The sequence below is a fragment of the Zeus faber genome (genome assembly GCF_960531495.2).
Source record: "Zeus faber genome assembly, chromosome: 6".
NCBI classification, from domain to species: domain Eukaryota; kingdom Metazoa; phylum Chordata; class Actinopteri; order Zeiformes; family Zeidae; genus Zeus; species Zeus faber.
Genome location: NC_137201.1, coordinates 19,494,680 through 19,507,352, shown reverse-complemented (window position 1 = coordinate 19,507,352; position 12,673 = coordinate 19,494,680). Strand labels below are relative to the sequence as shown.

The following is a 12,673-nucleotide window of genomic DNA, read 5'->3' as shown; positions in this document are numbered from 1 at the left end:
CGAGCCCAGTAAGCCTCGGTGGCTCAAAGAGATAAGCCGCCGTCGCAAGACTTAAGTGTTTGAGACCTTGAGGGTTCAGTGACCAGTGAGCCTTTGAACGCCGGCAGCCGAGGCATGTTCAAAAGCGCCCGGAGACCAGGGCTGAGCATGAAGGCGACCCGGTGGCGTGACGGTGTCGTAGCCCAACCACAACAACAGCAAATCCCGTAGCGAGATTTCATTCGTTGTGCGATCTGGCTACTGGGGCGGAGTGAGAATCTAACCGGCCATACGCTGATGTGTTCTGGGTGCGTGATTGCAACACTGACACGTCGCTGAGTTACCTTAACGCTCAGCCCTGGACACTTTTGAACGTACTCTTGGGATGCCGGCGTTCAAAAGCTCACTGGCATTGAACTTGGCCCTGGCCTCTGGACGCTGTCTGTCTGTCTATTTCTTTGTCTAAAACCAATTTTGGGTGTTGCGTTCCATATGGGGAATGGGGGGAATATATTTTATCACAGCAATTACGGGTTATTTTATACAAAATCAATTACAATATTTTGAAATAACCTCATATCAAACAATGAATAATATAATTTATCAGACTAGGTTTTGTACTCATCTTCTGCTGTGTAACAAGTTTATTTTTACTTTTGTTTATTCACCTGGTTGATTTATCTTATGCATGAACTCAGACCACATATGTACATTTGGTCTGTTGCGTTGCAAACATGGACTAAAAAAAAACATCTGTTAGCCACAAGCCCCACAGCCTGTGAGAATTCCATTCAACGTAAAGAACTGAAGTTTCCATCACTAAAGTCTCAACACTACAAGCGCGTCCTCCGCCCACCGTGTCCGTGTCCACTCTGTACATTCTAGGGGACCTTTTTTGGGATTCTTATGGGATGTGCACAGCGCCGATCGCTGTAGTGACAAAAAATAAATAAATAAAATGAAATTCACACAAATTCCCAAGGCCCACTAGTGCGTGAGGCTCCAGGCATTTGCCTGACTATGCCATATGGAAAGGAGCCTGTGGACATGGCACTCACCTACCGACAGCACACCCCTCCTGGTCTGTCTCCTGGTTGGTCTCCTGGTCTCTCTCCTGGTCTCTCTGCTGGTCCAGGACTATGGACTTTCCAAAGAAGGCGTCGGGGGCGTACACAGCGATGCCAGGCCCTGTTCCTGTCCTGATGACCTTGTACCCCAGGCCACCAGCGGAGGAAGGAGGAGGAGAGGAGGAGATGTGGACGCTGTGGAGTCCCTCAAAGGCATCCATCATGTCCCAGGGAACTCCAGGACCATGGAGGAGGAGGTGGAGAAGAGACCCCAGCACGAAGATCCTCAAGAGGAAGACTTATTGAGGGCTTGAAGTAACAGATCCCTGGAAAATTCAGAAAATCCTTAAATAGTTTATTCCATCTATCTATCTATCTATCTATCTATCTATCTGTCTGTCTGTCTGTCTGTCTGTCCAAAAGTCCTTGAAACACTCCTTGAACTGGCAAAATGTGAATGTACAGTCAAAGCAGTCACCGAACAAGCCGTGAACACTCTGTTTGCTGTGAACACTATAAGATAAAACTATGTATTTTGTTCCCTGTGAAATCAGACCAGAGCTGGAAAACTGTAGATTTGTACAGGAAGTCGTGTGAATATCACCTATAACTTCAACTTCCGAGTCAAAAAAATGTGCAGTACTGTCAAACCAGAAACAGGTTAGAGTGACGCAGGAGAAATCACATTCATTCACACTGTTATCCACAGTTCCACACCGTTGCATTGTATTCACACTCACCATGGTGGTCAAAAAAACTTCCAAGGTTTCTCTGGAGCCCCCTAAACATTTAAATCCTAGTTTCCGAATTGAAACACTGTCCTTTTCCCCGTGGAACAACTTTGCCCTGCTGTTGCTCTGCTCCCTGCAGTTATGCATGAAGGGTTAATCACTAACACCTTTATTCCTCTTGCTCTGATCCAGACATTTCTTCCACTAGGGGTCCACAGAGATCCCACCTGATAGGAGGGTCTGATGGACACACCACCCCACCAGAGAACAGGAAACTTTATGAATATGTGTATATATATTTAAAGATTGGGAAATATAACAATCCTTCTCTCTCTTTAAACAAAATAAAATTCACTTTATTTATTGAGGGTACGTTTGTATATTTTGTGAAGAATATAAACAAATAATATATGTATTAAAAAAAAGATAATCTAAAAAACAAAACATATATTTTATGTTAATATATATAATTAAAAGAATGTAAAGAAAAAATATAAATAATAATTATAATCCTGCTGCTGACCCCATGCAATTCCTCCACGGACCCCCTAGGGGGCCACAGACCAAAGTTTGCACATATTCAATCAAACCATGTTTCAAATGTTTACGTATATTTAAGAAAGGAGGAGTCGGTGTATATTGATTCTACGCACATTATTCACACATACAAAGCTGAAACTAGATTGACCCAGTAAAAATCAGTTGAACACATTCGTGCACGTCTTTGTTTTAACGTGGGTCTTATGTGGCACCCAGATTTGTTCAGATTAACTGGACCTGGACCTCACAATGCAGCTTTGTTGGAGAAACAGATTAACACGTCAAGTGACCGGAGGCGGAGAAGTGCCTTTCTCCTCTCCTCCCTCCTTCGCTTTCTCCCCAACTTCCTATATGGAGGCTGGCACGACCATTTCCACACCACGGTGAGTTCCACTGCCACCTTCCTGACATCTGTCTATCTGTCTATCTATCTATCTATCTATCTATCTATCTATCTCAGAAGGCCCTGTGCGACCCAGGCAGCTGTGTGGTTTTCCTCTCAGCTGAAGGCTCCCTGGTCCCTCCCTGGTCTGGACCCCGCAGGGCTTCCTTCATGTCTGGCCTCTCCGGTCCACTCTGGCCGGCAAGCAGTGGTGCAGCAGAACTCCAGGGTTTCCTTGATGCCAGGCCTCTTCCAGCCCGTCCGGCCGGTGAGCAGCAGCCATGACGGTCACCTACTCGCGGCGGGTTGCGGACGCGGGTCTGGGAACCTTCTCCCACCTGCTGCTGCGCTGGAAGGGCAGCATCTACAAGCTGCTCTACAGGGAGCTGATCATCTTCACTACGCTCTACTGCTTCTTCAGCATCGTCTACAGGTCTACAGCCCCTTCATTGCTTTCTTATAGTGGAGAACACTAAGTTAAAAGTTATATACTGCACTGCTTTTAAATTAAAACTTCTCTGCCACGCTTTATAAAGAAAATCACCTTTAACAAACACACTCAATTCAGTGGATCGGATAAAAATATTGACATTGGATACTCAGATATATATTTTGTAACATGTTTAAGTTTTTGTTGTTGATCTTTCCACCTAAATGTAAAAGTTGTTCAAAACAATTTTTTTTCTTTCCCAGGTTTGTGTTCAATGAAGATCAGAAAAGACAGTTTGAGAAGCTTTCGCTGTACTGTGACCACTACGCAGAACTCATCCCTGTCTCCTTCGTGCTGGGTGGGTTCCACAGCCTGGTCACTCTCCGGTTACAGTGGCGCTCAACGGCTAATGTTTCGTTTGATAAAGCATTTTTTGTTGGCCTAGTCTTAAAATTCTGTTTATAAAAGTGTCCATTTCTGATGCTAATGCTGGCGTTTTGCTACAGGTTTCTACGTCACCTTGGTGGTGTCCCGGTGGTGGGGTCAGTTTGAGAGCGTCCCGTGGCCGGACCGCCTCTCAGCGCTGGTCGGCGGTCACGTCCGTGGAGCTGACGAGGCCGCCCGGTTGACCCGCCGCACCCTGATGCGATACGCCAACCTGTCGGGTGTCCTTATCTACCGCTCGGTCAGCACGGCGGTCTACAAGAGGTTCCCCACCATGGAGCACCTGGTGCAGGCAGGTAGGTCTAGGGCACCTCGGGAGGAACACAACCGCCCTATCGGTCTCATCACAAAGGTTCCCAGAGGCCGCAGACAGGCCTAAAAAGTCCCCAATAAGCTGTAGAAGGAACAAATCAAGTTGAGTGGGAATGAATCGAGTACAATACTGGTGACCCGGATAGCCCACCATTACCCGATCATGGACTAAACATGAACATAAGCACTGGAAGACCTTTGCAGTGTGTTCTAACTGTCCCATGTTCTCAAATTCACCGTCCAAGGACAATGGTCCTTGGACTTTGAAAGTGGAGCATGGTAGACCGCCGTCACAGATTTATTCAGAGCATCAGTTAGCGTAGAGAGCTCATCAATTACGTGTTCTGGAATGAAGGGTTGGGTGTCAGGGTTATCGAGTCGGAAATCTGGATCCACTTCCCTCAATCCCTCGGTCCAACCATTCTCAACCAACTTCCAGCCTCATGAACACGGTGGTTTGCTCTTCTCCTTCTGCTCGGGATCCAGGCTGAAGCTGAACGTTTTGATTGGCACTCAGTTCCATTGCTCCGTGTTCTTTTTTTAGCCGCAGGTTGATGGAAATACCAAATAAGTGCCCGAGTGGATTAAAAAACAATGGAAATTTACGTCATTAACCTTTCCTAGGAGTCAGTCTGTGAGTCAACATTTCTCTGGAATGTTACATTTCTTATTACATTGCGGATTTACAGACATCATCAAATTTAGATTGAGTGGTTTTGGCTGTAGGTCAATTTTCGGGTGGATGGTGACGCTGCCTCGACCTGTGTGCACATTTTTTTCAATGCAAACCCTGTAATTCTTCACGTGTTGAACCCCGACTCTTTGTGTTTGGACTGGTTTAGCAATGCAGCAGCAGATTAGAGGCTGGGTTTGGAGCCGAGCAGGGACAGGGGCAAAACAACAACTCCAGCTCATAGAAGATCAAGATGAAATCAGTTTTTATCCCAAGGAAGGCTGTTGGTGTTACTGCCAGTATAAAGCTGCAAAGCAAAGATGGAAAACATGCAACGTGGACTTGTGGTGTAATCACAGACAATGGATCGCCATTTCAAAACAAAAAAAGAGACACGACCCATCAGACAACCAAACCCAGCATTGCTGTCTCTCCGTTTCAGGCTTGATGACCACTCAGGAGCTGAGGCACCTGGAGGACCTCCCCTCTCCTCATAACAAGTTCTGGGTTCCCTGCATGTGGTTCGTCAACCTGGCCCTGAGGGCGAGGACCGAGGGCCGCATCAACAACGACGTGGCCCTCACCGCCATCCTCACCGTAGGTCCCCACAGGTCCCCACAGGTCCCCACAGGTCCCCAGGCGAGGAGGGAATATGGGTCCTCTCTTGCGTGCAGTTATACACCGTTTTCTGTCCCCCTTCCTGTTCTCTTTTTAGGAGTTGAATAGTTTACGGACAAGGTGTATGAAGCTGTATGGCTATGACTGGATCAGCTTACCTCTGGTCTACACTCAGGTGGTTGTGGTGCTTTGTAGAAATGGTAGTAAGTAGGTTAGTAGTAGATCTAGTGAGCGGCATGCTTTCCTCTAAGAAAATCTCGGCGGGAAATGAGTACCAACATCTGTCAATCTGCTGATTTACCTCTTGTTGAAATTAACAGCTTAGTGCATCCTCCAGAATTCACCACATCAATGATTAACCCAACGTTGACCCCAATACAGACATTGATTTAACAAACCTGCCTACATGAAACGATGCAGCCGAAAAGGCTTTTTCAAGGCCTGACGTGACATTCTACCCTGTCACACGCTGCCTCTGGTTAGGTGGTCACTGTGGCCGTCTACAGCTTCTTCCTGGCTTGTCTGATCGGGCGTCAGTTCCTGGACCCGGCCCAAGGTTACCCCGGCCACGATCTGGACTTCTACCTGCCCGTCTTCACCCTGCTGCAGTTCTTCTTCTATGTCGGCTGGCTTAAGGCATGAAGATAATGTAGAATGTGATATGGTCCCATTGGTCCAACCTGAAATAAAGCAATGGAATGGATTTTGCTCAAGTGATGGCTTTTTACCTTCATTTTTTGTGGTTCTAGGTTGCTGAGCAGCTGATAAACCCTTTTGGTGAAGATGACGACGACTTTGAAACCAACTGGATTGTTGATCGCAATCTACAGGTTTGCATGAAGATTTCCCTGTTTTCCCATCCCCGTATCGGGCGTAATTTTGCGCACCGGCGGCCTGCTTCACCGTGTCCTGCGTCACGTTCTGTCCCAGGTGTCCCTGTTGTCCGTGGACAACATGTACGACAGCCTGCCGGCAGTGGAGCGGGATAAATACTGGAATGAGTCCGAACCGCAGCCTCCGTACACGGCAGCCAGCGCAGAGCACCGCAAGCCCTCCTTCATGGGCTCAGCACTGGACATCAGGTTTGATGAACAAACAAACGGGTTTCTCAGACTGATGTTTTGAGATGCGTCTGCGCGGTGCAGTGTCGGCAGAGGGGATGACGAGAGGGCTGATGAGGAGTCGAAAACACAGGCTGAGTTTATGAAAAATTGTATCAACGTGTACTGGAAGATCGTACAAAGTGGCTTAAAGCTGCATAAGAAAAAGATGTCCTAAAATTCAAGGAAATGAGGGAGGATGCACGTACCTCATTGATCGTTGCTGACCAGGAAACCCATCTATCTATTTGTGGCAGATAATCCTGCATTGTTTTGTTAACCGTCTAACTTATCCAAACCAGTGTGCCAAAGGAGGAGATGGAGTTCCAGTCCAACCTGGAACAGATCAAGGAGCACGAGGAGGCCAACTACTCCACCCCTCTGCTGGGGGGTCTGGGTCGGCTCCTCCAGTCCCCCAACTTCCCTCGCTCTTCCCGGGTGACTCTGCTGCGCCGGCGCCCCGGGGCTCCGCTCAGCCGCTGCCCTCTTTACCTGCAGCCAGAGGCTGCGCCCACCTCAGGCCAAGCCCGCCAGCCCACCAACCCAGAGCGGGACCCGGACTACGCCTTCTCCTCCATGTCCCTGTACGACAGACCCGGGTTTTACAGCTGCCCTCAAACCCCCATACACTGCGTGCCCCCTGCGGTGCCACGCCCTCGGCCCGCCCCCCGCCGGCCCCACGGCGACTGGGGCCGCAGCTGCAGCTCCCTGGCCCCGGCGGCACTGGACTGCCAGCTACTGGTACCGGACAACATGCCCCCGCCTCCCTCGTCCGCCTTCCCCTGGCTGGGGGGGGACGGCGAGACGCCCGGCACCCCGACCTTCTCCTTTCCCGACCCGGCCCCCGTGCTCTGCCCCATCTCCAAGCTCAGGCCCGGGCACGGCCTGCTGGCCCGCCGCCCTCTGCCCCCACGCCTCACCTTGGACGCCCTGCCTTCGGCCGAGAGCCAGCCGGGACCCTCAAGCGCCCGGGGGGTGGGATCCGCAGGGGAGAGGGTCTTCTCGTTCACCCCTTGCTCCCGTAGCGCGGTAGGGAACCCCAGCAGCAGCCCCCCCACCTCCACCCCTGGCACCATGGCTGGGCTCTGCAACGGGACGGCCCACACCAACTCGGGACACCCCGGCACCAACGGCGGGCTGAGCAACCACACAAACACAGCGGCCCCTTCCGTGTCATTACAGCAAGCGGCCAATCAGCAACACTCACCCAACGACTCTGGAATCTCATTTGCCGAAGGACACCTGCTGAACGTCCTCGCAGAGAGCGGAACAAACAAGACGTCCGGAGTGTGATGAATGTGATGAACTGCTTTTTTTGTTTTGTTTTGTTTTTCAGGAAAGAAATATATATGTAACAGTGAGAATGAAAAGAGTTAACATACGTACAGTACTTGTGAATGAGTTCATTGTGTTAATTTACACATTATCAGTTGCATCCGTTTACGTTTATGTTAATCTCGACTTCCGGCCGCTTACGGAACAACTTAACCTACTTAAGGTGCAATAAGCACCTTGTGGATTTAAACAGAAACATTTAGAGGATTAGTGAGTGAAAGGAAAAACATGGAAACCGGAATGTCTTCGTCTTTTTCTTAGTGTGGTTCCAATGTTTCTCTTTAATAAAGAACAACTTTCTCTGTATACAGGTCCGAAGTCATACTTCCTCTTCAGCTATTGATCCAACAAACAAATTTACAGGGAAATTTCCAACCTAAAAATAAGTGCTCTTTTTTCGTATTGTGTACTTGCCTTTCGGTAGCCAGTTCCATTTTTTATTTTTTGACTGAGCTTTTCCCTTTGACTTACATTTACTGTCAGCACTTTGACAAGTCCCATCACCCTGGAACATTATGTGAAAAGTGACATTAAAGTTTCTCCATAGTCTCCAAGTTGATGGAGAAGAGTGAGTCACATTGAACCAAGAGATAAAAGTTCTGTAGTGAATCGCTTTTCTGTCAAGGCCAGCTCCAGTAACATGGTAGAAAACTGAATGTATAGCAAGCTGCTTGTTCTTAATCCTTTTCTAGTTAAGCATTTTCACAAGTGTAAATATCGATTTGTTTATATATATATATATCAGCAATTCAATCACAACCAGTTGTAAATATATTTCTGCTTGTAGGTTGTATTTTTCTGATCTCTGTGATCAGTGCACAGCTCACATCGGCCTGTACCTCTTGACCTCTTTTTGATAAAGTCCACGTCCCTTTAATATTCAACAAGCCTTGGACCCAACTTTATTTGTATTTAATTTAAGCACACGCTAGAATATATACAATCCTGAAACACACTTTGCAGTGACACATTGGAAGATACATTTTTCCATCCAACAAATATCTGCAGAGGAGAGAGATCAATCAACTTAAAATAATTCATTAAAACATACACAGAAACACAGAAAAGCATAAAAGCTCAAAAGAACTGCGCTTCACTTTAAGGAGCCAGCCCATCTCGTACATGAATAAGCCACGTATATATATTAAGTAGCAGACAGTGATCGTTCAAAACATTTCTTAGAAACCCCCCCCCCCAAATAAAACAACAAAAAAAACAAAAACAACGAGAATATTTTTTCCTAAAGGCTTGTGACATCACCGTATCTCAGGCTCTGTGGTTTGGATACATGATAAATAGAGAGACCCGATCACCTCTATTTAACAAAAGGATCGATAACATGATTGGTGATGACGCCGGAAACAGGATCTGATCTCTGCAAAGCGCCAATATGTTTGTGAAACCGCAGGCGCGACTTATTTTCATATAACACATCACTGACATGCGAAGCGACCCGACGTCACCACGGCGACGGGGCGCTCTAGCTGCTATCGCCGCCCAGCGTGTGCTTGTCGAACAGGTACTCGGCCATGCCGTTCTGCGGCGCTCCCATACGACGCAGGTTGGCGATCCAGTCGCTGAGCTCCTTGATGGACTTCACCTGCTCGTCCAGGTAGTGCGTCTCGATGAAGTCGCACATCTGTCGGGGGGCGTGGAGTATTGGTTTTCTTTTCATTCTGTCAAATGTTCTGTCCCTTGCACTTTGAATTACTCTTGTATTTTTGCTAATGTAATCGAGACATAACGGTCATTTTGTCCCGGAACAACTGTTCGCAGGCTTCAATGGTTTCGTCTCTGAGTTCTCTCCGAATGCATTCATTACAACAGCAGGAAGAACTTATTAGTCGACTATCGCATAATTTGTTGGTTCGAAATCCGTTTGCGTCTTCATTTGATGTAGTGAATAAATATTATTCTGATCCTTGAATATTGTCAGAGCGATATTATTTCACGACGGGGAAAATTTGTTTTATTTTATTTTGCGTTTCTTACGTGAGGGTCCTCGTGCTGGGATGCGATCTTGTGCAGGTCGAGCAGCGACTGGTTGACGCTCTTCTCCAGCTGCAGGGCGCACTCCAGGGCCTCCAGCCCGCTGCCCCACTCGTCGCGCTCCGGTTTCTAGGGGAGGAACCAGGCGGTCGTGTTGAGACGCGTCGGCGAGGATGAGACAATAAAATATCGACACCAACATATTTTTGTCAAAGTTAACTCATTTTGCTGTATTTTCTATCAGTTAATTCCATTTGAAAAGTGGAAGCACCACTGGTTTAACATGGACTGAAACAAACCCCGAGACAGACTTTCTGGATCGGTCTCATGAGCTGCAACCAGGCATCCCTGTTTGGTTGATGACATCGACTGTATCTCAAACGTCAATTTAAAACTAAGATGTCATTATATTTTGAATGATAACGGCGCTGTGGAACTACACTCCCATACCTCCGTCAACTTATTATTGTTCAGCCGTTTCATTCCACGAGCTACGTCATTTCTTTTGTCATTTGGAGCGAATCAAGATGTGAGATTCTCCACCGAGGGCGAGCCGTTTTTAACCGCGGTCGACTGTGACCTAAATCTGGTTGCCAAGAACGACGGGGGAACAGCTGCAGCTGAGCCCTGTGAGCCATATGGACACTGTGGTTTGGGGCTTGTCTAAAACACGCATCTTATCCAAACACAAAATGATCTAAAACATCCAGTCGTGTTCACGGTGCATTGAAGCGTTTCTGGTTTATTTGAAGGAACGGAAACAAAGACACTGCGGAACCGCATCTGTTGTGGGTTTGTCTCCTTGAACGTCAATATTAATCAAAACGCGATCGTTGAAAGGGATCTTTGGCTTCAGAGCATTTGGAGATATTTAAAGACTGAGCTTTGATTTGTTTTAAACTGGAGCAGTTTAAAGCAGCCGGCATTTTAGATTCTGATTCTGACTGAACCGCACTGTTTTGTGACTTGACCAAAGTAAAAAGGCGGCGGCATCACTCCCTGAGGTGCAGCCGCATATCCTCTAAAATATAACCAGCGGGGAAAAACGCAGGCTCCGCGAGATGTCGCTGCAAGCGGAGGATCTCATCTTATCCTCGTCCTGCGTAGCTTTCTGTTTACGCCTGGGAGACCAGTTGTCTTTACCTTCACATCTTGCAGGAAGATCCTTCCACCGCGCTGGTTCTGCAAACTCATCAGCTTCTCTGCGTGTTCCCGCTCCTCTTTAGACTGGGCGCCAAAAAACTTGGAGAAGTTCTGCAGGGACTTGTCATCCCTGTCAAAATAGTAAGCCTGCAAGATACAGGGATATAAAAACACACACACACAGACACACACACACAAATGAAAAGACCTGTGACTACGGAATCACGATACCGCAGCGGGGACTGAGACAGAATAATAACAACAGCTAAATGAATGCAAAATCAAATCAGGCAATCAGAGAGAATGCCCCAGAAGCAGAACGGGGTCGGCGGAGGGAATGTCACCCGTTGTTTGTTTTTTGGGGTTTTATTTGCACTACTACTTTCAACGTTTCACACCATGGACAGGTAGACGTAGGAGGCGTACAGCTCCAGGTTGATCTGCCGGTTGATGGCCGCCTCGCAGTCCTGGTGGAAGTTCTGTCGGATTTGTGAGCTCATCTGGCCGAGGCAAAAAACAAAACGACAGAACTCGATCTTTAGGGGGATTTGTCATTTTTAAACAAGGGAACAGGATGTTTATTAGGCAACAACTAAAGGACAATAGGTCAATGCTCAGTTAAAAAAAAAAACCCAACAACAATTGAATGAATGAAATAGCATCAGAAATACTTCTATTAATCAGCTGCTAGAAATGAATTATCGATTATGAAACGTCGTGGTACTGAGGTCATTCTGGGTCAGGGCTGAAGGAGACCCGAGACCCGGGGCCTGCGGCCGAATCGGAATCTGCAAAGTCATTTTTTGGGGTTTAAACCCTACATGGACACCCATGATATCATAACATATATACGGTGATAGGAAGGCAGGTTCTGGGTGGTCAACAGGAGAAACACCCACTTCCCATCCCCATGTGGAACACCGCAGGGCGGATAAACACGACGCTCGACTCCGGTTTCGTCGATTAATCAAATGAACATGTGAGCTAGAGCACCCCACGCATGTTTTACTTGTGTTTTCGGTAGAGAGCTGCATGTATTGTTTCGTACGTATTGTTTGTATCGTTCTTACCTTCTTTGCAGATTCTGTTTCTTTCGCAATAAGACGCAGGAACTTGAGACGAATTCGTAACAACTTGAGCCAAAGCGAGTAGTGTGACGTCAGCCGTTGAACGGAGGCCCTTGTGCGCATGCTCCTGCGGCGTTCGGGTCCTGTGGGAATTTACTGAGACCTAGACGTCGACGCTGTTGGACTTTTGACATATTTTGAAATCATTTATTTAAAAAAAAAAAAAAAAAAAAAAAAGAAAGAAACCCCCAAAATCTCAAGACCCCCCCCCCCCCCCCCAACAGACCAAAAGAAAAACAGTAAAAGGGAGCAATATGTAATCGACGCTAGCCCTGACAGTAAATACATTTTCTTCGTCTATTGAGACATATATTCAAGTGCATGTATGTAAGGGTTGCATAAACTCATTTGGTTTTATCCAGGCCAATAGGACACTTTTGCCATAGCCGGAAGATATTGTGAAATCAAAGTTAAAAAAAAACAAAAAAAACATGAAAAAATAGGGCATAACTCAATTCAGACTTGAAGGCTGCTGGACCAAATGGCGCCCCAGTTCACTATTGGAAACAATATTTTTCCACCCCTCCCGCATGACTTAAACCCAGCACCAAACGCCACGCCCACGGGATTTAAAGGGACAGTGTGAGCTTATTCACATCCTGCCCAAGTTATTATCTGGACAAGTTCAAATTCAAGAGATTATGTGTCACATATGCGGTGAAATGTCATGACACCCGGTGATTACGCACAATAAGCTCTAAAAATGCTAAGATGTGCATAATCGACACGAGTTGCTTGCGCAGGTGGCCGCAAGGGGCGGCACCGCAATCACGATTCTGGGTTCTATAATTAATTGTCTGTGT

At 47.2% G+C, this 12,673-nt stretch overlaps 2 protein-coding genes across 2 annotated transcripts; one reads left to right on the top strand and one right to left on the bottom strand.

Annotated features, from left to right (window-relative positions):
* Positions 1-2,980: 2,980 nt before the first annotated feature.
* On the top strand, positions 2,981-7,569 carry best1 (bestrophin 1; the record flags this gene model as incomplete). Its single annotated transcript, XM_080002842.1, has 9 exons — positions 2,981-3,132; positions 3,393-3,487; positions 3,636-3,869; positions 5,001-5,155; positions 5,274-5,351; positions 5,660-5,812; positions 5,926-6,006; positions 6,107-6,258; positions 6,579-7,569. 9 exons carry the CDS (start codon positions 2,981-2,983, stop codon positions 7,567-7,569), a joined length of 2,091 nt encoding a protein of 696 aa, XP_079858968.1.
* Positions 7,570-8,483: 914 nt separating this feature from the next.
* Positions 8,484-11,911, bottom strand: fth1b (ferritin, heavy polypeptide 1b). Its single transcript, XM_080003043.1, has 5 exons — positions 11,814-11,911; positions 11,142-11,243; positions 10,744-10,890; positions 9,604-9,729; positions 8,484-9,250 (listed from the first exon to the last, which is right to left on the bottom strand). The coding sequence occupies exons 2-5, from the start codon at positions 11,241-11,243 to the stop codon at positions 9,092-9,094; spliced, it is 534 nt and encodes a 177-aa protein (XP_079859169.1). The 5' UTR covers positions 11,814-11,911; the 3' UTR covers positions 8,484-9,091.
* Positions 11,912-12,673: the final 762 nt, after the last annotated feature.